General features: G+C 40.1%; 3 protein-coding genes across 6 annotated transcripts in view; 1 reads left to right on the top strand and 2 right to left on the bottom strand.

Annotated features, from left to right (window-relative positions):
* Nucleotides 1–25,340, top strand: part of LOC102789482 (methylglutaconyl-CoA hydratase, mitochondrial-like) — a 674,272-nt gene that overhangs the window by 112,260 nt on the left and 536,672 nt on the right. The gene's annotated exons all lie outside the window — the stretch shown is intronic.
* LOC148103191 (uncharacterized) lies at nucleotides 1,343–5,324 on the bottom strand. Of its 2 annotated transcripts, XM_087838553.1 has the most exons (10): nucleotides 4,860–5,318; nucleotides 4,492–4,720; nucleotides 4,118–4,283; nucleotides 3,950–4,032; nucleotides 3,604–3,782; nucleotides 3,248–3,355; nucleotides 3,075–3,155; nucleotides 2,133–2,270; nucleotides 1,848–1,976; nucleotides 1,343–1,578 (listed from the first exon to the last, which is right to left on the bottom strand). In XM_087838553.1, exons 5-10 carry the CDS (start codon nucleotides 3,748–3,750, stop codon nucleotides 1,432–1,434), a joined length of 750 nt encoding a protein of 249 aa, XP_087694679.1. In that variant the 5' UTR covers nucleotides 3,751–3,782; nucleotides 3,950–4,032; nucleotides 4,118–4,283; nucleotides 4,492–4,720; nucleotides 4,860–5,318; the 3' UTR covers nucleotides 1,343–1,431. The 2 variants fall into 2 exon arrangements, with proteins under 2 accessions (XP_087694679.1, XP_087694678.1); XM_087838552.1 differs by lacking the exons at nucleotides 1,343–1,578; nucleotides 1,848–1,976; nucleotides 2,133–2,270; nucleotides 3,075–3,155; nucleotides 3,248–3,355 and having other exon boundaries at nucleotides 3,740–3,782; nucleotides 4,860–5,324.
* Nucleotides 24,021–25,340, bottom strand: part of LOC148103190 (butyrophilin-like protein 2) — a 30,386-nt gene continuing 29,066 nt past the window's right edge. For 2 of the 3 annotated variants that reach the window (XM_087838547.1, XM_087838546.1), the window contains 2 exons: nucleotides 24,215–24,547; nucleotides 24,021–24,148 (listed from right to left, as the gene is read on the bottom strand). In XM_087838547.1, the coding sequence (XP_087694673.1) occupies nucleotides 24,102–24,148; nucleotides 24,215–24,547 (380 nt within the window). In that variant the 3' untranslated portion in view covers nucleotides 24,021–24,101. The remainder of the gene's footprint in view (nucleotides 24,149–24,214; nucleotides 24,548–25,340) is intronic. The other variant, XM_087838543.1, reaches the window with a different exon arrangement.

Below are 25,340 nucleotides of genomic sequence, written 5' to 3'. Positions count from 1 at the left end.
TCTCAGAGTGAGGCTGAATCTGTGTGACCATCGTAGCTGTTTCTCCTCTAAGATCGTCTCCTCCTCCTCGTGGACAGATCAGCTGAAGAGTCCACATCACTGAGGCCTTCTAAAGTATGAAGCTGAGTACTTGCAGTTTGTTCATTATTACAAACACATTCCTCTGGACACAGACCAGGTACAGACAGCTCTGCATCCTCATCTCTTTAGAAAGAACTCTGAAGTCGCTCTGAACTCTTTGTGAAATGTTTCAGTCTTTGTGTCAAACAGAATAAAACAGCTGTGTTTAGACTATAAATGCTGCTGGAGCTTCTACGCTCTTACAAACTCATCTCCTCTCTGGTGAATCAAAGTAAGGAAAAGAAATGAATGAAACAGCTTTTAGGAAAATCAAACACCAGCCCAGTCTGTGTCCTCTGTGAGACCTTTGAAAAACAATGAAAATCTCTAAACATTCAGTCAAATGTGACCCAGAGTTCACTGGGTCAGACCTCAGCAGATCAGCAGGTATGAACTCACCACCTACTGACCAATCAGATCTGTGGAATAACACCACTCTCTGTGGCAGATCTCTGTGCAGACAGTGGGAGGGTCTGAAGTCTTTGTGTTTCCCTGATGAGCTTCAGTAATAAAGATTTTTAGACTTTAACAGTGTCACAAATCTGTTCCGATATAGGCTTTCATATATATTCAGACCGTCCATTCCAAGCAGTATTTCAAGCCTACACTTGAATCCTGTGTTTATTCTCTTTAAAGTATAAGTATAAGTACTATCTGCAATCGCTGTGCAGCCTTAATATTTGCACATCCTAAAAAGAGTATGTCACAAAATCTGCATGACTTAGGGCACCAAAGTATTAACCATATACTTAATTTGTGCAGTATACTGTGAAATTTAGAATTAGATGTATTCATATCTATTACAGCTACTGTTCTGGATGTGGATATTCTTCTGACCATGGCATGATGGCAAACAAGTAAGAAATTATATACAAATGTATATTATCATCACTTACCATCCACAGCTGAAGCCATCCTTCTGCACTGGATGGGTCAAGACACCTCCCTTCCATTTAATGTCCACCCATTCTGTTTTTGCGTGGCGGGTTCTCCTCATTTTTAAGTAATCACTGCACATTATTACAAAGCAGAATACAATTTGGTATATGTCGTATTTCCTAATTTAAAAAAAAGATATTTTACAGAATTATACAGAATTTTATTTATTTTTTATTTATTTATTCTTTGGCCTGTCCCGTTTGGCTCTTTTGCATCAGAATTATTGTCTAAATAATTTGTTCACCTGATAATTTTGATTTAACCGTACTGATTTATTTTGCAAATGAGACCTGGCCAAGAGGATGCCAACAGAGAAACACGCATTGTGGGGCCAGGTACAACAAGCTTCTACAAAAATGCAGTTGTAGTAAACTAACTTGTAAAGCCTATTTGCATAGAACAAAATGTGTTAAAGCCTAAATACCTGAATTTACGTGCAGCGAGTTTAGAGTCTTCCTCCTCTGATGAACTTGGGGCAGGATCAAGGAGATAAACAGTGTGATTCACTGCATTGATGAACTGTAGCAAAGATAAATCATTAAAACAATATTAATATATCGTCATTAAAAAAATACACAGACTTTAAAGTTATAATCTTGTTGCTTACCAGAAACTTCCAGTGTACATTTTTAATGTTAACAAACGTGACAATGGTACCGATCGAAGTTTACCTGTCAGAAAACATTTATGTATTTCTTACAGTTTGTGGAATTCTGTTAGCATTCAATCAGTAATTCTTTCTAAATGTATTTGAACATAATTATATGGACATTGGACAATCATCTTACGTTCCCCAAGCTTTGGCGAGAAAGCTGTGTCCGATCACCAAAGAGAATCAAGCCCGCTGTGTAATGGTTCATAATGTAGATCCCCTTTTGCTCCTTTTTTGCCAGACAATGAAACAGCCCTTCAATTACCTACGTAAAGAATTTGCATAAACACAAAGCTATGTAATTTATAGACTTTAAATTATGTTAATGATAAATAATTTCATGATAATGTCCTTTTAATTGAATTACATTACACAGTCTAATTATTGTGGTTATGAGTGCTTAAATTAATCATTGATATACCTCGCCTGTTAGCCACAGGTGTGGTCGAAGGGTTGGCAGATCACTGTGGCGGATAATTATGGACGTACCATGGTTTGTTGAGGGAAGCACAGAAACCACAACCTCTGTGTCTCTTTTCTTCCACAAAGACAGGACCTCCTCATTAAAGGAAAACACACTTAACATAAGATCTGACCAGCTATTGAACATGGTTTTGTTATTTCTAACACAGGTTTATGGACTGTTATTAACAATATGTCTTTGGAAAATTCATTCAAAATGTATCACTCCATGTCTTGAATGGTAAATGAACTGGTTCTTATAAAGCGCTTTTCTACTCTTCTGAGCACTCAAAGCGCTTTACACAACTTGTGCATTCACCCAAGCAGATTTTTCTAAGTGTGTTCTAACATTCACACACAATCGATGGATGCACTGGAGAGCAATTTATGGTTAGTATCTTGGATATTTGGTATGCAGACTAGGAGAAGCCAGTAATCGAATCACCAACCTTCAAATCAGTAGATGACCTGCTCTACCACCTGAGCTAAAGCCACCCTTGAGCATTGGTAACTATATAAACTCAAAGCTGTAATGGCAACACTTGCAAAGTTACTTTTCCCATACTCTAACTATGTTCCTGAATGCTTGTTCCCATTCAGTTTCTACTGAGGAAAACATATTTATTTATTTTGTTATTCCAAAAATTGACCATGTAATCACTGCAATCATTTTGAATTTTGGTGCCTCCCACTTAGGTTAAGGTTACAACTAGTCAACCAAAATCCTGGATGTTCACATCGAATGAATTGAACATGAATATCAACATGTAAATAAATAAGATTTGCCCTTCATACACGTGTCCATGACTGATTACTGTGTCATGGAAAGGATCTTCTATGGAAAAAGAAGGCATTACTATTACTTTGATGAATCCTTTATGTTAGCAGTTGTCAATCCTACCTGAAATTCTGGAGTTTCCAAGGTAACATCCTCAACTCTACCAGTCTGCACAGGGGAACTCGGGGCCATAGAGGAAGCAACCTATATAAATATTGTGTACAAGAAATACAAAAAATGTTATGCAAAATATTTGTCTTTATAAATGAACGATAAATTTGCGCAACATTTTATACCGTCTTTGAAGATCTCCTAAAAGGAAATGGCTTGCGGAGTACTGTTACATATCTCCCCTTCTTTTTTTGGCGACGTTCCTTCCATTTTCCTTCATCCACTCTAAATTTCTGAACAAAATATAGGAATCATTGAACACTGTTTAGGAATTACAAGTGAAATGCTGTGACAACATTTTCCTTAATTTACAATAAAGCAAAACACACAAAAATGTCCAGTAAGACACACCAGTGCCACCAAGCTATAAAATCACAATGTGGGGCACCTCAATATCCCACCACATCAAGAAGACTTCTTTTTAATGTTCCATTTTGAAACGGCAAAGCATTGATGGACATCAGCCAGTCATTCTGCAAACCTTTCTTTGAAGCATTCTTTTTGAGCCTTCGTACTCCTTCAGCAGCGCTGTGTGACTGATTTGATACTGGACAACAAAGTCATCCAGCCTGGTGAGCCTTCCCGAACGTAGACGGATATGTTTCAGATCCCACTGGCTCTTCTCCATTATCCCTGCGTTTTATTACTCTCAGTAATATTCTGAAAAATCAAATTAAGAAATCATTAAATGTGATTTTTTTTTAAAGATACACATTGTTGTTGTGTGCAGTGTTGTATGATCTGCAATACAGATGACTCCTCTGGACCCGTCGTTTCTCAATCACACCACACAAATATGTATATATACTAAAAATCATGTGTCTTACTTGTCTCTTGATCTTTCTTAAGGCATTGTATTTGTTGTGGTACTGCTCATACATTTTCCCAGTGCCATGTCTTCCAAGGTCACCTTTGGATTTTGAAGATTAGAATAATATTGATGTGTGTAATTTCATTTTATAAACTAATTACTTGTCTACTTTAAAATGGCTTACCTAACATTATTGCAGACCATAATCCAGAAAAAGGAAGAAGATATTTGCTGATGTGCTCCATGAGCCCCTTGCTGTAGTAAGGGTTTGCCTCACCATCCATCTCCAATGATGTGTTGGAAATGAGCTCCTTAAAATGTCTCCCAAACAGGTTGTTTCCCTTGACTCCCTAGCCAACAGACAAAACAGAATAATTATGTGATTTGAACATTGTGTGCACTCATCTTTCATATCTTTAATCTAAAAACCCAACATTATGTTGTATAAAACATTTAAAATTACTTGTGATTATTATGCTATTCCAAAGTATTTAAAAAGATGTATAAGAGGCAAAAGTTTAGCCTTTAGATAAATAATAAAAATTGACTTCAGTTTACCTTCAGGTCCTCATCAGCTTTTGAGTTTCTGGCATTGCCATCAACATCAACATTGGCTTTCTGCATCCATAACTGCAGGTTGTGAAAATGTTTTTCGACATTCTCACCACTACAAGGACTCCCAAAAACAACTGCAGCACTTCGAACCATGTCAGTGAGGTCTTTTAAGGATGTTGCAGTAGTGAAGACTCCAACAGTGTGCATTGCAAGATGGTAGTTCTTTGGTGCACTGCAGTTTAAGAAGAAATTATCTTTAAGTGTTTCCAAAACAGTAATAATGTTTTCCCAAATTGAAAAATGAAATGCCATGTCACATGTCACAATAAAAAACAAACAAGTGAATACTGTATTAAAAGGACTACACTTACTACTTTTTACAGATCTCCTTGGCATTCTTCATAACATGACTAAGGCATCTGTGAAGAATTGGAACCTCGAAGTTTTCCTTGTTTCCTTTCCCCGAAGCGATGTTATAATAATGATTTATTGTGTCAGACAGATTTTTTTTTGCAAAAGCTAAACAGATAGCTTGCATTAGGACCATAGATCCATCACACATAAGCATTAAAGGTGAACGCATGGCTTTGCACCCAAAGGCCTTTGCAACATCAGTCAGAAATGCTTCCAAAAAATATGTGACTGAGGCAGTGGTATGGTCACATGTTAAATATGTAGCCACTGGTAGGGGAGAGGATGTTTTCCGTGGATTTCTTACTACAAGTTCGTAAACATAGAAAGGAGGCGAACACTTTCTTTTTTTCATGATACTTCCTGTAGCATCCAAATAAACTATGTCCTCCCGACAGCAGCTCTGGAAAATCTCAATGCTCGTGGAAGACCATTAAAAAAAAAAAAAAAAAAAAAAAAAAAAACACCTTTTGGATGTAACATCACTTTCTGCAATACATCCTCTGGGTTGTTCTTCTTGTTTGCCACCATTAACTGGAGACTCATAATCTCATTATGATGAAGACGACTTTTCTTTCGGATTTCCAAGGCTATGTTTCTCAACACTTGAGGAGTTGGAACTTCATCTCTACACCCCGATTGCACAACATCATCATCCATTTTGCTCATTTTTTCCAGATACATGGCTCTAGGTAATTGGTTTTCCAATTCATGGCCAATTTTATCTCTCTTATGAGCTCTTACTGGCCTTCTTCTTAGTTCATAGTGGTTGTGCACACACTCGAGACCTTGAAAATTGACTTTTGCCTTTAGATCGTCTTCATTATCTACAGTGACTGGACAGTCCTCAAAACTGCAGTAACCCAGACACCAGAAGAAAGGGCCCTTTCTTACTGAGTCCAAAGCCTTGACTCTGTGCCTTTTGAAGGCAAAGGAACAATATGGAAACACTGTCCGTATTCCGTCTGAAATCTGATCTGTCCACTGTAGTCCCTTGTATCCTCTTTGGGATCTCTTATTTTTTATATTAGTCCATTCTTTCCTTTTCAAGAAAAAAAAAGTCTGTTCAAGTGGGACCCTGATTCTTATGAATCCATCATCAGATGAGTTGCTGTTAGGCTAAAAAAGAGGAAAAATGTATTTTGTGAGAAAACGTTTTGTCCATGTTACATAACTACTATAATATCAGTAAATATACTTGAAATACTTGTGTATTTTAAGTATATTAACAACCAGTGTTTCTAATGTCAGAATATATAGCAAAAATTCATGTTGAGAAGTGTCATGAAATATAAATTTCATTCTATGTTACAACATTTGATAAAATTCTTTTTTAATTGTATATTGTGTTTTTAAAAATATTTTTTATGTAATATAAAGTGGTCATTTAAACAATGATCCTAGCACCAATCATAACTTATTTGAAAGCATTTTTAATGACTGACCTGCTCAGGAGACAACTGTCCTTCCACCTGCGAGGAGATGTCCGGTGACAATTTTTAATGAATTTGATTTTAACTAAATAATTTAATACAATATGTTTTTTAAAAAATTAAGTGAAAAGAACTAACCTGACGAAATGCATCACAAATTCTGTAGCGGTTATTTTTATTATTCTGAATACCAAGTGTCAGGCAAACTTGACCCCAGGGGCCTTCTTTATGAAGTGCATGGTCCTCCAGTTGCATGCCATGTTTTTTCAGCTGTTCCACAGTTTCAATAATTTCATTGATTGTAATCATTTTCTTTTTGTTCTAAAACAGAAGATATAGCATTTTCAGTTTTATTTTTCCTGGAAAATGTATATGAAAGAAAAGAAGAAAAAAATACATACCCCAAATAAGCAGAAGCGGTAGACTCTAAGTGTAAAACAGAAAACATTACAGTGGCATTTATATCATTGATGAATATGAAATCATAACATTTTATAAAGAATATGTATAATATTCTCAATGAATTGAGAACAATTTTAAATCGGTGCCACTAATTACAAAACTTTGTTTCTATTCAAGTACTATTTGAACATGTTTTTGTGAAATACAATGCCCCTGAAGAAAATGTGCAGCACTTGATGTTAAAAAGCCATTGCCTGTTAGCTACAGATGTGCCTGTTATAGAACACGTGTTAATTAATTTCTGCCGTGTGCTACAACTTTGCCTGAGTCCTGTGCGCAAATCTTTTTTTGTTTTTGCTCATAGCGAAGCCTGTTATCGAAAAAACCCCAGTAATAATATGGTGACATAAATGTAATTTTACGTGTTACACATAAGAAAAAAGACATTTTTACAATCAGAAATAACCTGGCTAATATCTTAGGCTAGGCTACAAGACTTGATTATTCAATTACATGTAATTGGAGATGAACTACTTTGTTAGCAAATTTTAAAAGTTACTATTTAAAGTTTATACTTAAAAAAAGGAACTCACCCCTTCTCCTTCTTCAGCATTTTTTCTGCACAAGACTTTTATGTTCAAAATGACATGTTTTCACCTCTAGTTTTTGAAATGTCGACAGAGTCAGACACTCCAAGCTCGCCTGTTTATGTCATGATCCTGGGTCCTTTTGACCCAGCATTTTGTGTTTTCTATTAGTGATTTTGGTTCTGTTCCTCCTGTTTAGTGTATTCTGTTCTGCCATCTATTACTGTGCTAAGTCCACGTTTCCTAGTACGTTGTTTTTTGTGTGTTTTTCCTGTTTTATTGTGAAGGTCTGCGTCTTATGTAAGTGTTTTCAGTTTGCCTCCCTAGTCTCGTCACGTTTATTACTCCCAGCTGTGTCCCCCACCTGTGTGTAATCTCCCTGTGTTCTCTGAGTGTTTTTAAGTCGTGTCTTCTGTCATAGTCGTTGCTGGTTCGTCTGTGTTGTTTCCCCTCGGTCTCCCTGCGTCTCTCCATCCGTCTCTCTGTGTGTTTTTCCCCGGACTTCCCTGCTTCCACGTTTCTGGTTTGTTTTGTTAGTTTGCACAGTTTAGGCTTTCTGTTACAGCTTCACCCGCGCCATTGCGGTTGTATTTTCCTTTTGTGAATAAATACTCATCTGCACCTGAGCTGCTGCTTCTGGGTCCTAAATAACTATCACACGGCTTGCCCCGGCAGACCGTGACAGTTTAATTGTAACGTCCAGTAGTGGGCGGTATAGGCTCTCCAACAGATTTTGTTTTTTTTTCAAGTGGACCATTATGGCTTTGCAATATTGCTCCACTTGATTGAAGTTTTAAAATATCTTTATTTATTCAATCATTTTATTGTAAAATTTAAATTTGCAGTTATTATCAAAGGAATACACATAATTGGTTGATAGGAAATATTAAGACTTAGACAAGAGATGTTCAAAAGAGGGGAAAAAACAGAGGGGATGAGGGACGGTGACACAAGACAGTAAATTCCATTGGATTACCTACTGGAAGAAAAAAACAGAAAAGAAAACAAGCAAAAATATAACACAGTACACAACAGCAAGTATCACAGCCACAACCTAGATAAGTATAAGTAACAGTAGATAATAAATATTGGTGTCAGCACGGCCCCTGCCGAGAAACATTATCATCTACATGTATTTAAAATTGAGACGTGGGCACCGGCAACTTAGGAGAGGTTGAATACACAGACCATCCCTTGGACGCCATTCAGCATGCCCAGCACAAGTGATGTTGATGTATAGGTTGTGGAATAAAATTGAGGTACAGGTGGTCGGAAGGGGACACAGCAGGAATGTCTCACACCCACCTCAGTGAAACAACTGTACGCCAAAGCCCTGCATGTGTGGCGGTGTGATGGAGTGGGGATGAGGAGGGGAGGGAAGTGAAGGCAAAGTACTCTCTCGTGGGGCCAGGTCCCCCACTGACCCAAGTAGGCACCCCTGGAAGCCACAAAGGCCCATCCGGACGGGGGCCTACATTAGCACCACCACCAAGCCCCACGGAGCTTGGGGTGGGGGGCGCACATCGTAACCCACCACAGAGGAAAATACATCCACCCAAACATTCAATAATCTCTCTGACTGCATAAGACAAAAGACACCACGGCTGAGTTTATTCTCCACCTCTGTACTAATTTTAAAGTTAACTATTGTCTTTTTTTTGTGGGTTTTAAATGTGGTGAATACTTGACAAACAAAGTAAAAACAAAAAACAAAAAAGACAATTATAAATTAAAGGGCCTTGGAGATGTCATTCAAACTAACACCATTGCACATCAAAACATACATGTGAGTAACAGAAAGAATAAAAAAACATTTCAGAATAATTCTAAGGTGGAAACCGAAATTATTTTTTTTAGAGCATTTTGAAATCACTGAAAGGTAGGTGAATTATGGACAATTTGAAAAGGCTTTTACTTTGGAAGGCAAAATCAGAATGACTTGATTTTGATATGGTATCACTGTGGAGCTGTATACTGTTGATCTAACATGGATTCATCTTGTGGAAACAGCAAAATTCTGTTTAAGAGCATTTTGAAACCGTTAAAAGAGTAGGTCATATATGCTCAATTTGAAAGGGCTTTTATTTTGGAAGGCAAAATCAGACTGACTTGATTTTGATATGGTATCACTGTGGGGTGGTATACTGTTGATCTAAAGTGGAATTATCTTGTGGAAACAGAATTTTTTCTTTTTAGAGCATTTTGAAATCACTGAAAGGTAGGTCTTAAATGGGCAATTTCAACGGGCCATTAATTTGAAACGCAAAATCAGACTGACTTGATATTGATATTGTATAATTGTGGGGTTGCATAGTCTTGATCTTAAGTGAATTTATGCAATGGAAACAAGAATTTTTCTTTTTAGAGAAATCAGAATTCATTGAAAGATTATTTCCCGTATGAGCAATTTGAAAGGGCTCTTATTTTGAAAGGCAAAATCAGAATGACTTGAGATCAACATGGTATCACTGTGGGATGGAATGCTGTCAATACAGAAAGTAATTATTATGTGGAAAAAGCAATTTTCCATTTTAGAGCTTTCTGAAGTCATTGTAAACGCACACTGATATATGGTCAATTTGAAAGACAGAATTTTGAAGGGCAAAACAAGAATGATTAATATTGACATGGAATCACTATGGGGTTGTATACTGTCAATATAGACTGCAACAAGTCTGTGGAAACGTGAGTTTTCCATTCTGAATTAATTAAAAGAGTAGTTTAAAAATAAACATTCAGAGGGCTTTTACTTTGAAATCCAAACGGAGGTGGCTTTAATATTGACATGTTGCTACTAGAATACTAGGGTATGTCATTTGTATCCAACATTAGAGTGTGCAAACAAGACTAATTGATATTTGTGAATGTGCTCTTAATTTACTGGAAGTTGGCCTTCATTTTGAAATCATGCTTCAGGAGATTTTATTTTGAAATCATGTTTCCACATCTTTTGCCATAATACTTTGAATACACAGGGAACGTAAAACAAAGTGGAGGCTGGCTTGACACCAGTAATAAATGGGCCCTGGGTTCTTTTCCTAGTGCACTCTCGTACGATATTCTTAAATTAACTTCTCTTTTGTTTCTGGGATCAATGAAGCTTATTCCTTAACAGTAGCACTACACGCGAAAATGAACACTAGTGTCTATAGTGCAGTAAATCATGTCATACACCATGTAAAGTAGAGCATTGCAACCCTCCTTTAATTTACCAAACAATGAAAACAAAATAATAAAATGGCAGATTTCAGTATTCAGGCAAACCAAAAACACACACAGCAATTTACCCACTGTACACAGAATCTCCACAGATACAGTGTAAACCACCAGTGATAAAACAATTATGGTCCCAAACTAAACCTAAAGCCGGCAGAGATAAACCCTACGTTGCAGGCCTGTATTGACCCTGTGCACGAGAAAATGCTAACTTCCTGGTTTGAGACCGGATGTGGGGTTGTACATTTCCGGTAGCTTTACTTTGCGGTCAATCGCTACTGCGAAGATATACTCAAAATCATGTCCACAACTCGAAAACGGAAAGATGGCGTTAAGTTACAAAGAGCAGAAGGTGGGAACACTCACCACTGTGTGTGATAAAAAATCTAATGATCAATTTTGACGTTTAAAGAGTTTAGATCGATCAGTTGTTTACATCACTCAACACAAGCAGAACTGCAGCAGAAGACACATCGTCCACATTCAGAAGCACATCTCTGTATAGTGACTGGTCTCATGATTTAAACAGGCAGATGTTCAGCATTCACACTACAGGTGAACAGTAGTCAAACCAGATGTTTCCCGTTATGTTGATATCAGCTAGTCAAGTACACACCTACACAGCATGTCAACAAACCGTGAAAAAAGCCACACAAAAATGAATGATTGCTGGTAACGGTTTCTATACATTAGTATGTACGAAGGGTATGTTGTGACTTACCTTCAAAATTACAGCGGTCCCTCGCTATAACGCGGTTCACCTTTCACCTCGCTGTTTCGTGGATTTTTTAATGCAAGTTTGCATGCTTTTCTTTTTATGTCACATTGTGTCCTGATCGCTGCAGACGATCTCCTCCGTGACGTCTCTCCTGTACAGAATCGCTGCATCGATGCTAGCAGTGTGACTCTGAAGTGCAGTGCTGTATGTCCACGATGTCCACCAAACGTTTTGCACCGTCAAAAAATAAAACTGGCTACTTGATTTCACCTATCGCTGGTTATTTTTAGAACATAACACCCGCGATAAACGAGGAACAGCTGAGAAATATAACATTTGAATCCCTTTTCTCTTTTGCTCTGAGGCGCGGGGAAAAATATCGACAAGTCGATGAACATCATTTACAGATATATTGGGTAAATGCCCGAGACATCTATAGAAATGTAAATCGCCGCTTGATTCATTCATTTGCTTAACTTGTTTTGGACCGTAAACCAGGCGCGAATAGGACACCGGAAACAAAGCTCCCCACAGGAGTTTCCGCACCGGAAGTAGCATATGCTAACGTGCACATAGTCAAATGCTCCAGTATAAATCCAAAACGATCTCCCAACCGGAAGTTCTTCACTCAACAAGCAATAAATCAATAAATAAACTCAGTACCTTGTGAAACGTGCACTTCCCACCAGATTAATCCAGGCAACAAGTTGTCTTCAGCTCCTTCAGAAACACTCCGCTCTGAATGCAGTAGCACAAAGATGAGGAAGGTCTGTGATCTCCACGTGCTCCACAAGCTTCCTGTTTTAGCTTCCCACGTTGCCAGAGGTACTCTGAGTGACGCGGGCACTCAGAGTGACTATCCGGGGTGTGTCCGTCGTTATCCAGTTCGGTAACGATCCTCTGCAGCTTGTTACTCCCACAACTTTAGCAAAACGGCAGCTACAGTAGTCCTTATTAGCTAACGGCTGAGTTAGCCTCGCTTTAACTTAATGCGTGCACGGCCGCAGTAAACAAAACACACAGTCCAGCAGCTTCACGCCGAAACTTTACGTGTCATGTCACTAACTTACCGACACTGTGACTTATCTTTCTGAAAAGTCGAAACACACTCACTGATACTACATAAAAACAAGCTAACTTCTCCGGATGCTCCGTGTAACTCACGCACCACTGCCCTCTCTCCTCGCGCTCTCTTTTTTCTCTTTTTCCTTCTCCACCCTGTGTTACCTTCACAGACCTTATCCCCGTAGGAAATTACAGTTCTCACAAACAACTCACAAGAAAAGAAAGATAACGTATTTTAAACAATGCAAACATGTTTTTAATCAGTTGACATGAACTTTGATCTTTTTAATAAACAAGAAAATTTAAATAAATGAACTTTACTCTTTGATATTTATATTCTCAGACTTCACTTATCTTTTACTATTTATGCATCTTTTTAACCCGGGTTACATAATGAAAGCATACTATAGTGTAAGAACAGATGTTTATGGCTCCATAGTGTAGAGGTTAACATGTTCAGTGGTGACAATAATCGCCTTTGTGTTGCATTTGGTGTAAAACATGCAGAGCAGTGTGCTGTGATAGCGTCTTGTGATGAGGGAGCAGCTGAAAGTAGCTGCTGTACGAACACGTCCATGACTGAGGGATCTGTTTGAGGGGACGGAGGTGAGTCTGTCACTTGGATCTACATCCGAACAGAATCAAGTTTTTAGGAGGATCATAATGCAACTTTACAGAAATAAAATAAACTACAGTGAGGGGCTTCATTTAGTGAACTCATGTTACAGAGTTTGTCGTTTGAATCCTTAAACCACTGCAGAGAACAACAGCAATCTCTCCTCCTCGACCAGGACAGGTTTACCGTCCTCCTCTAAATGTCACACAATAATAAAATGGACTCAAAACCCAAACTGGACAAAAGGGAATCCCAGTGAAGAACAGACTGTTTTCATTATTACAGTCAGGTTGTACAAACCAACATGTGATGAGCAGGATAAGCAGTCACACGAGGCTGGTTACCAACTCACTAAGTTAACCCAGAGTTTGCTCATACGTTCACATGAAAGAGGCGGTGCTGGCAGCATGTAACCAATCTAAAGGGGGTGATTGATGGATCACATGACTCCACAAAAAACTATCCCTACGAGCTCCGCCTACTAAAACACATTATCAGATAGGGATGAAAAGTCTATAAAAGAACACTATTGTGAAAACGAGTGCTGCAGCAAATCATTAACCTGCTGATTTAAAGCACAGAGCAGTGAAATAATGGTTTTGTTGCTGAGCGCGCTCAGTGCTGCTGATTATTTCTCCGGTGATGGCTGCACATTAAACTGGACCAACTGAAACTATAAAGCTTACTGTCCAACAGCCTGTGGAGCTTCATTTTAATGCACATCACAGTGAAATGAACGTGAGTGGTTGAACAGGTGTGCACTGCTATGCAGATGACACCCAGCTTTAACCATGAAGCCAGATAACACTTGCAAATATGTAAGACTGCTTTCTTCCATTTGCACAACATCTCTAAAGTTAGAAATATCCTGTCTCAGAGTGACGCTGAAAAACTAGTTCATGCATTTATTACTTCCAGGCTGGACGACTGTAATTCATTCTTATCAGGAAGTCCTAAAAACTCCCTGAAAAGCCTTCAGCTAATCCAAAATGCTGCAGCAAGAGTCCTGACAGGGACTAGAAAGAGAGAGCATAAAGTGGCTGCTTGGTGTCTCCAGAGGTCTGAGAACTGCTCGCTGCTCTGCACAGCATACTCTATGTTCACTTTTTTCCAAACTGCTTAGACGACCATGACCTGGATGACTGAGACACTACACAGACTTAGAGTTTAAAGCATCTTGAGACGACTGTTGTTGTAATTTAGGGGTACATAAAGAGAAAGAAAGAAATCTAGAAAGTCAGAGCAGCTGTCTGTGTTATGACTTACCATCAATATGATCATACTTCAAAAAGCAATACCATCATGTTCAATGAATCCAAATCAACCTGATGATCAAATGACCTCAGATGAGCTGCTTCCTGAGTGTATTTGTTCCCTCTGTAGTGATGAACATGAACAGCTTAGCAGGACGAAGAAAACGAGACAAAACCTCAGTGTGTAAGAACAGGATCAGAGCCTGAAGTGAGAAACTCCTCCATGATCTACATCCAGACTTCAGCAGAGCCAAACTGGATCAGACTGTCTGCTGGACTCTTACACACATTCAGAGCTCAACATATACACTACACACTAAATAGTTGATTTGTGTTTACTGGCAGTGTTTTGTTGCTGTTTCAGACTCTGAATCTGAAGCTCAGCAGTGTGTTTCCTGTTTTTCTGTCTTGACATTGTTCCTTAAAGCAGTGGTCTCCAACCTTTTTTGCTCCACGGACCGGTTTATGCCCGACAATATTTTCACGGACCGGCCTTTAAGGTGTCGCGGATAAATACAACAAAATAAAACTAGTACCGGTACCGAAAAAACGAAGATTTATTCATAACACACGTGAAAAGGAAAACCGAGTTAACATAAAAACGATAACAAAATAACGCTGAAAACCGATAAAAACCCTGAAAACTATACATTTCACACCTGAGCCTCAACTCTCGCGGCCTGGTACCAAACGACTCACGGACTGGTACCGGTCCGAGGCCCGGGGGTTGGGGACCGCTGCCTTAAAGGTTCCTCCATGTTTTCTCACTGTTGCTCTGATCCATGCAGATCACCATTACAGGCATTCAGCTTTCTTCTTCTACTCCTTCTTCTCTGTGTGCCATGTTTGAATCATCCATCTGTAGTCAGGAGCAGCCGCTCCATCACCACAGCAGAACAACAACACTGGATCAGATTAAATTGTTACGACCGAGGTTAAATTCATAGAACAATAATTATCATAATATTTTAGATCAAAACCAACTTGACAAGTTAAAAAAGGCGAGTGAGAACAAAAAGCATTACTATGGTTACTATGGACCTGTGATCATGCTGACATCACTGATCAGTCACACAGATCAAACTGATGGTTACAGCCCGTCTAGCCGAGGCCAGACCATAATATACGGGTGATCCATCCCTGTGTGACCGTGAGCAGCACATCACATAATTAGTACATTTTGATGGCGATTCATTTACAATGAGTGGGTTCAACACAAAGGAGCGGACTTCAGCTTCGGGGTGGAACTAACAGCAATACAACAAACAAACGGGGCTCAAGGTGTGATGGCTGCACAGGATGAGCCACACCTCAGCATTACTTCACTTTAGTTTGCTTTGCAGTCACTACTTTAAATATATTCTACTCATTGTCCAATATTGTTTCTTTATTATTTGTTTTTATTACACCTTCCAATGTTTAGAAGGCGTGCACACATATGAACACTGCAAGGTCAAAGTTCTGTTTTATATTAATACATCTTTCTGTGTTTGAGTCACCTGGGGTTTCTCTCCTGTCTGGCAAAGGTGTGGGAGAGCTGAAGTACCACTGACAGCCGTCGTGCTTCATTGCCTGGAGGGTGTTTCAAGTTTGTTTAATTGTTTTGTATTAGTTGGTTACATGGCAGCCATTTTTTCCCCCGTGTGTCATGTGGTTTAGCTAAACCAGTATTAACGTTCCCCCGTGTGTCATGTGGTTTAGCTAAACCAGTATTAACGTTCCCCCGTGTGTCGTTTCAGGAGGTCAGTCTGTCTTATGTTTGTTTGAGGTTTTGTTAATTCTTATCTTGAGCTTAGTCTATTGAGTTGACCTGTTTTGCTGGTCTGCCTGTTTAAGTTTTGTTAAATATCTTTTTATACTTTTGAGTCAATAAAACCCCATTTTTTAAAATTAAACACCTGTGTCCTTTATACTTTACTGCTTGGTCCCTGAGACAAGGATACAAACAACATACTCAAATAAATTAAATGACAGCAGCTTACCTCCAAAACTGACAAAAACAGGAGAAAACAGTGATCAAATACAAAGGCAGTCCACCCCTACATGCTCCTATGTAAATATGTTGTCTCCATGTAGTTAGTATGTCTGTGAAGATTCTCAGTCATCCAGGTCATCGTAGTCAAAGGAGCTTGCAAAGAAAAGCGTCTGGACTTCTTTAAGTTACTTGAAGACGTTTCACCTCTCATCCGAGAGGCTTCTTCAGTTCTAAGGTCAAATGGTGGAGAGTCCCAGATATAAACCTAGTGGGAGTGTCCCCCCACAGAGGGACAAAAGGACCCCCTGATGATCCTCTAATCGCCTGAGCCAAGGTGTGGAACTGGGTGTGGTTCCCAATCAGCCAGAGTTTCAGGTGAGTTCATTGTGAAACCTGGCCCCACCTTATCATGCGAATTCCTGAGGTCAGATAGCCCAGGGTGTGAGTGGGCGTTAAGGCGTCTGGGAAGGGATCTCAAAACTGGATTATAGATGGCAGAGAGTTGGTGTCGTAAACCACCGCCTCTGTTCAAAGATGGTCGCTCACAGTGGACATAGATGGCTTCTTTCACTCCTCTTTCAAACCATCTGTCCTCTCTGTCCAAAATGTGAACATTGGCATCCTCGAAAGAGTGTCCTTTATCCTTAAGATGCAGATGGACAGCTGAATCTTGTCCTGTGGAGGTGGCTCTTCTGTGTTGTGCCATGCGCTTGTGAAGTGTCTGTTTGTCCCTCTGTGGGGGGACACTCCCACCAGGTTTATATCTGGGACTCTCCACCATTTGACCTTAGAACTGAAGAAGCCTCTCGGATGAGAGGTGAAACGTCTTCAAGTAACTTAAAGAAGTCCAGACGCTTTTCTTTGCAAGCTCCTTTGACTCCATGTAGTTAGCCAATCAGCAGGCACCGTCTCCGGGATCCACCAATGACAGAAATGCACCTGCACACTTACATTTGCACATGAGAGACAACATTACGACAGCAGTCGTAACACTGATCAATCAGCCGTCAGAGGAGTCGGATCAATGGAGCTGCTTCTGGTCCTGATGTCCTCTGTTTGATCCTGGACCTGCAGAGGAGACACGAGACAGTCAGACACAATCACACAAGCCAGCAAACAAACAGACAAACCAACCTTTGACTTTGAGCTTCACGGTTTTCTTTCTGATGAAGGTTCCCTTCCTCCAGACCAAACACTTGTACTCTCCACTGTCTCTCTCTGTGGGCTGTTTCAGGGTCAGACTGAGGTCTCCAGTTTCCAGCAGGTCTTTGTTCATCACAGTTCGGTCTTTGTAAACCTCCTGCTGTTCTTCAAATTGGTTTGGGCCGTTTGTAAACACGTGAGCCTTCTGGAACGGCTCGTAACGTTCCCATATCACTTGAACTTCCCCCGACAGGTGTTTTGTTGTTTTGAAGGGCAGCTGGACAGACTCCGCCCCCTCCTCCACCTCCACCTTCACCGGAATCACTGAAAGAACAGCAAACACAGACAGCAGCAGGCTTTCAGAGGTGTAGAGAAATGCCATGTCCTGTTTGAATCATCCATCTGTAGATTCACTGAATGCTGTAGGTTCAAACAATCTAACACACAAAGTCTGATTTGTGTTTACGGAGCAGCTCAGAGCAGATCTCGCTGTTCTCACAGGGGGAACGCTATCAGGTTTTCTCCTGGAGGTCAAAGTTCAGCAGGTGTTTGTTCACTTCTCATTTTACACTCTGATCCTCGAGGACACAGGAGGAGCTTTCAGACCAAACTGTCCTGCAGACTCTCTGAGAGGAGCTCCTCCAACATCTACAGACTAACAAAGACTTGTTTCCTGTTTGAACGACACCACCAGCAGGGACAGGCTAATGTAATGGAAAAAGGTTTCCCCAATCTTACTGGTGGAATTGAAAAAGAATACAAAAAACTCCCACGAATGAGAAATGTGGGTGTTACACAACTCTTATAGCAAGGGGATGTAAAATATAAAAGGAAAACACAAAGTGGTCCTATTTACATAAGCAACTGAAGTTTGTATATGCAGGTAACGATGTACAGAAACATGTATAGACAACTGTACGGAGTAAGATAGCAGTAAGATGAACAATGGGCTGTGACTTTGATCATTAATATGCAAATTCAATATTTACATATTAATGAATAAATTAGCGGAACAAGTCAAGAAACCCCAGAGGAGGCTAACTATATGCATTATGGGTAGTGTAGTATGAGAGACTCACCTGACACCAAGGCATGACGGAAATGAAACAAAAGACTCGCAGAAACAACTACAAGAAGAAGCAGGAACACCAGGAGAACTGTGGCCCAGGACGGAAACGGTTCTGTGGACAAACAAAACAATATCACATGACTGCTGAACGCTGTACTCAATCTGCTCTGACCTCTGACCTGTAGCTACATGTCTGACCTTTGACCTGCAGCACTACTTTCTGTCTCAGGATGTCTTTGTCCCTGTAGATGGTGCAGATGTATCCTCCACCGTCTCTCTCTGTGGGGTATTTCAGGGTCAGACTGAGGTCTCCAGTTCTCAGCAGGTCTTCGTTCATCTTCGTGCGACCACAGTAAAGGTCGTCCTGGTGGTCGCTTCCATTTGAACACCCATGGACCATCATGAGTTCTCGGTCAGAGTGAGTCCACTTCACTGTGGTGTCCTCAGGCAGGTCAGGTGTTGTGTTGCAGGGCAGGATGACGGAGTCTGAGCCTTCCTCCACCTTCACCTCCACCTGCTGGTCTGAGAGGACAAGAAACCACAACATGAGCAGCAGCAGTCACACTGATGATAATCAAAGCATCTGTGTTTGTGATGGTCCTGTGTCTTTGACCCAGTCATTGAGCTGGAATTATAAAATGTTCATATTTGAGTTTTCTATTGTATTTACATTTTATTTTATATGACTTTTGTATTATTTTAGTGCATCTGACTTCATTTAGTCAGCCTGTCTCTGTGTCCTGTCCTCAGTGTGCTCATGTTGGTTTACCTCAGATTTCCCCAGTCATGGTCTCTTTGTCTCTCCAGTTTTGTTTTGATGTTTCCAGACTGGTTGCGTTTAGAAAATGTTTCTGTCATTTTTTAGGTTTAGCCCCTTTCTACTACCTTTTACTGTGACCTCTGACCTGTGTCAGCACTGTACTCATCTTTGACTTGTAATTACAGACGTTATTGGGGTTTTTGACCTTTGACATGCAGCTGTACGTCTGTCAGTTTCAGTTCCTCCCTTCCAGTGTGGATGGAGCAGGTGTAGTCGCCACTATCAGTCGGTCGGGGGTTTCTCAGAGTGAGGCTGAAGTCTCCAGTGTCCAGAGCATCAGGCCTCATTGACGTGCGCCCGCTGTAACGCTGGTTTTGTCCGCTCAGATCATCAGTTTCTTCTTGTCTCAGATGGACAGATTTGGGGTTGAGATCAGTGCGAGTCCATATCATTGTGGGGTCCTCAACTACAAAACCTGTGTACTGACAGGGCAGCAGGACAGACTTTGCCCCCTCATACACCTCCACCACCACAGCCAGGACATGCTGGGAAACTGGAAGGAGACAAACACAAAAAACACTAATTAACTATAATTAGCCATATAATGAGGATAGAAAGAGACTGAAATCCCCCTGATTTTTCTCTCCCTACATCTGAGCAAGTGTGGAAAGGTTTAATATTTGTATGTGTGAAATAATAAAGCTCTAAAAAAGAGCTTTTCCATACAGTGGGATGAAAAGTTTTGGCAACCTTGTTAATAGTCATTATTTTCCTGTATAAATCGTTGGTTGTTCCAATAAAAATGTCAGTTAAATATATCATATAGGAGACACACACACTTGGATTAACAGAAAGTGTGCTATAATTGTTTAAACAAAATCAGACAGGTGCATAAATTTGTTGTCATGTTATTGATTCTAAACCCTTTAGAACTAATTATTGGCTCGGTAAGCTCAGTGACCCCTGACCTACATACACAGGTGTAGAAAGTGTAGCTGCGCTGCAGCAGCTACGTTTCAGATAACAGAAAATTCCTGACTGGGTTTCCCATGAACCGGTGAAAGACTGCACGAGATGAAGTCAAGCTATCTAATGGATAGCCACAGATAGTGGATATGTAATTATGCAATTAGACCCATTAGTCTGACACAGAGACAGACAACCATTCACACCTACGGGCAAATTAAAATCACAGATTAACCTCAACCCCACTGACTGCATGTCTTTGGACTGTGGGAGGAAACCCTGAGAGAACCCACTCATACAGGAGGAGAACATGCAAGCTCCACACAGAAAGGCCAGATGCTGCAGTGAACTCAGAACTTACAGTGCATCAGTAAATTCATCGACTCGTGAATTTTCTTCTCTCCTTCTTAAATCTTCTGCAGCAGCATCAGAATTATGATGCGAATGCTCTGTTGCCAAGATCAGCTCTGTCTCCTCTGGTTCATGTGTTTCTTTTATCTTTTTATTTCTGAATTTCTATATGTGTTGTTTCAGTTATTAAAATATATCTGGTGTACAGTATGATGATGTCTAAGGCAGGACAGGCAGGAGGAAAACATGGGGTGGAGGAGACGCAGATGTAATAAATGAGCACAAATAGAAATGAACAGCATATCGCCAACTGCTCTATTGGTAAGAGAAAAAACAACAACAAATGTACAACATCTGGAAAACAAACATCTAAAAATTCACAGCTACATAAATCCACTTAAATCTTATCGTGGTGTGTGTGAGAGAGAGTGTGTGTACGTCTTCATCACAAAATGTATGAGGGTGGGAATCTGCTAATTATTTTTCTTTTATTTATTTGGACACTTACAAAGTTAATTATTGTGTGATAATTTAATTAAAAGAAGAATCACTGATAGTGAATATTTCTAGATTCACTATCACTCCAGTAATAAGGATTTCAATTTGAAGATGAAGTTTAAAAAAGCTAAACTCTCAATGCAAAAAGTACTTTTTCAATTTTCAGTTTTTAAAGATGTTTTTGAAAATAACTATGAAATCAGTTAACAAATCAGCCATGCAGTGTGATGAAAGGAGCTCTCTGATTGGTTAGAGCAGGGGTCCCCACTCCCAGTCCTCGAGGGCCGGTGTCCCTGCAGGTTTTAGATCTCACCCTGAGTCAACACACATGAATCACATGATTAGTTCATTACCAGCCTCTGGAGAACTTCAAGACATGTTGAGGAGGTAATTTATCAATTTAAAACAGCTGTGATGGCTCAAGGACACATCCAAAGCTTGCAGGGACACCGGCCCTCGTGGACTGGGATTGGGGACCCCTCGGTTAGAGTAACACAAACATGCACTGATGCTAGCATTAGCTGTTTTAGCACATTAGCTTAAGAGGTTCAATGTTGCACAGAGTGTGAATGCTGGAGCTAAAAGTCCTTTGTACGAGCACACACACCTGTTAGTAATGCTAAAGCAGAGCTGATGGTTCAAACAGGAGCGTAGAAAAAAATTCAGGTCAGTCTCCAAAGTAAATTTTAAAAAAAATTCCTACATGTATTTACTAATCTGTATTTTACTGTACAATTAAACACCAAATCAAAAAAGCTTTATGTCAATGTGTGTGAATCTCTTGGTCTTCCATATGAGACATCTGGTGCTTTGACACACCTGGAACACTGCACAGCCAAAAGTCCTCAATTTAAAAAGACCAGAGCACGTTTGTGCGTTCGGAACAAACTGTTACAAATAAACCAAAAACTAAATGTTGTTTGTTAAGTTTAACAATGACCTGTGAATCAGTGAAGCTTAAAAAGGCACCAGGATGAACCAGTGTGGGGACTACACAACACAACTAATACATCTGACATTATGAGCACTTTGTTAAACTGACCTGCTGCAAAAACACACTGTTCCCATTTATTTAGCTGAAGCTACAATAGATCTGGCACCAGGCTTCTTTTATAACCTTTAATGTGGCCAAACTTCACTACAGGCAGTACTGTGGTACTATTAGTGAGACAGGACAGGAACATTTCTTAAACAGATGAGCAGATACCAGGATCATGAGCATGAAGCCTGCAGGTTTCAGCAGGAGTAAAGTAACTGCAGTGAGTAGTTATACATGTTACACACTTCAAATTATTTTAAATAACCGTGTGTGTGTGTGTGTGTGTGTGTGTGTGTCTGTGTGTCTGTGTGTGTGTGTGTGTGTGTGTGTGTGTGTGTGTGTGCATTTAAAGAGCGCTCTCACCAAGTACCAGCAGCACGAACAACAGCAGCAGCATCTCCTTCTCTGGGAAAAACCTTTAGTCAGATATCACTGTGGTGTTCGCTGCACTGCAGGCTTTGGTGCACGACGAAAAGTTTCCTGATAAGAAGACCCTTCTGAGTTCCTTCAAAATAAAATCCTTTACAGAAAAGGACTTTCAACATTAAACTCGGAGGAGAAGCGTTACAGCATGTCTCACACAGACTACTGACAGCTTTTAGCAACATGTGGATTTATATTCTGCTGGAACCTGAAGCTGAAAAGAAGGTTTGAAAGGGAGGACGTCAGTTTTAGTCTCTCTAATAGAAATGTTGAAGTTCTGCAAAACTGACAATAAGTTTTCAACCTATGAAAAATGTTTTTATAGCTTTAAAAATAAAATTCAACTCTTCAAGCTCATGACTTTGTTTTTTGAGTTTTATTCTTTGACTCCTGCTGCAGTTCTTATGTGTTAAAAAACACAAATTAATAATGTTTAAAAAATTAACTATTATAATTACTAAGAAAATGTTTGGAATAATTTGTAAAAGGAGTACAGCGTGTTTAAGAAGTTTAAAGCTTGAGTTTGGTTTTAGCTAATGAGCTCGCGCCATGTTGGAGATGATCACTCTGCAGTCCTTCACACATGTTTTACAGAGGGAGGAGGACGTGTTTCTGTTACTAAATATTTTCCACTAACTTCATTTAATTGTCTCCTCTGTCGCAGAGGATGACTGGAGGCTCGTAGAAAGTTGAGAACAGACAGAGAACATGTCCTCCACACTCTGGAAACATGGGCCTACAGAGCCGATAGACACAGTGTGAAAACAATGTCTAAAATGAGTTTATGTTTGAGGTTAAACACACATCTGGGCTATAAACAGCCCGTGCATGAAGGTACATGTGAGTTAATGTAAATGAATCAGAAACATAGTGATGGAAACCAGTCAGATTGTAGTTAAGCTGCTCATTTCCAGCTGTACACTCTGGGCAGGTCACATGGTCCTAACACTGGTTACACCACAGTAGCAAATGATGCATTCAGTGCACTGTGAACCCAAACAGTTCAACTCAGTTTTATTTATAAATCATGATGACAGTTGCCTCAAGACAAGCAGGTGAAAAACAGCAGAAGTTGTCAGTGGAACAAACACACAGGCCTCTCATTTCTCTTCCTCTGAGGAGAGCACGGGTCCCTCATCTTAGGAGTTCCAGGTGCAACACCTCACAGCCCACTGGTTCCACTTAGTTGGTCCCGCTCTCCATTTCCATCACAATGTAAAAATAACAACCTTCTGTTGCAACAATTACTTTGGGACTTTTTCTTAATACCAAAATATTTTCTTCATTTTAACTTGCAAAAGTCAAATACACACAAAGCTTTGAATGACAACAAACAAAACCCCCAAATAAACACAAAGGTAACACTAGACTATGTGTGCAACATAATGCATACAAAAGACACAAGAAAACCAAAGGATAAGTGAAGTAAAACCTTTATTTAAAAGTGTTTAATTAAAGTGCAGAAAAAGCCCAAAAATGGCTTAAAAAGGTTAAACAGCACAGACTGTAAAGATGGTGAGAATCAGATGAGGAACGTCGAACAATAGCTGATCACACACATCAAAGACAGACTGAGGATGTGACTGGACTTAAAAGTGAAACGTGTGTTCCTGTATTATCACGCTGTGACATTAAAACTCACTAAATGAACAAAAAGGCGAGTGGTGAGGGTAAAACTCAGAGTCCGATCAATGGAGCAGCTTCTGGTCCTGATGTCCCCTGTTTGATCCTGGACCTGCAGAGGAGACTCGAGACAGTCAGACACAATCACACAAGCCAACAAACAAACAGACAAACCAACCTTTGACTTTGAGCTTCACGGTTTTCTTTCTGATGAAGGTTCCCTTCCTCCACACCAAACACTTGTACTCTCCACTGTCTCTCTCTGTGGGCTGTTTCAGGGTCAGACTGAGGTCTCCAGTTTCCAGCAGGTCTTTGTTCATCACAGTTCGGTCTTTGTAAACCTCGTGCTGTTCTTCAAATTGGTTTGGGCCGTTTGTAAACACGTGAGCCTTCTGGAACGGCTCGTAACGTTCCCATATCACTTGAACTTCCCCCGACAGGTGTTTTGTGGTTTTGAAGGGCAGCTGGACAGTCTCCGCCCCCTCCTCCACCTCCACCTTCACTGGAATCACTGAAAGAACAGCAAACACAGACAGCAGCAGGTTTTCAGAGGTGTAGAGAAAACTGAAGGACGGAAGCAAACCACAGCACAGAAATTTGAAACTGCTGACAAAAGGTAAACATAAATTCAGTAAAATTGTAATTCACGTCAGCAGTAATGACACCCGGTGACAGGTGGTCACTAAAAATGATATTGAATTGCATGTTTAGCCGCATGTTCGCCTTAAATTGCTGTCTGTCTGAGTAGTGTCCAAAAAACGATGTGGGCTTTATGGATAATTGTGAATCTTTCTGGAGGAAACTTGGTCTTGTTAGAAGAGATGGCATCCATCCCACTCTGGATGGAGCAGCTCTCATTTCTTGATAAACCTAAATCCCAACAAATTATTGATCTTGTCTCTTGGCTCTTGATGGAGGCGGTCGCACTTTCTCCTTCTTCCTCTCCCTCATCTTTCCTGCTCAGCTTCTCATGTCTTTTGTATAGTCTCGCTTGGGAGAGCCCGATTGTGCTGCGGAGACGTTTGCTTCTGGATACTCGATGGTCGGTTGCGTCGTGTGTCTGGCGACACTCTTGATGGAGGACATTGAACGACATCTACCAATTTGGAACTATGGTAACAGAGTTCAGGCTGATTGGAGCTGGCTTATAAAAGAACAAGAAGCAGATGAAGCTGTTTAAAATCCCACAAGGCTGGCCGACATGATAGACGATGGGCTGTGAGCACTCAGACTGTGTTTTTGGAAGACATTATGGATAAGATCTTGAAGAAGAACAACGGGAATTAAGAGACCTGGTGACCAGT

This window comes from Neolamprologus brichardi, chromosome 3 (genome assembly GCF_056152115.1).
Source record: "Neolamprologus brichardi isolate AB-2024 chromosome 3, ASM5615211v1, whole genome shotgun sequence".
NCBI classification, from domain to species: Eukaryota; Metazoa; Chordata; class Actinopteri; order Cichliformes; family Cichlidae; genus Neolamprologus; species Neolamprologus brichardi.
This window is presented reverse-complemented; position numbering and strand designations above follow the sequence as displayed.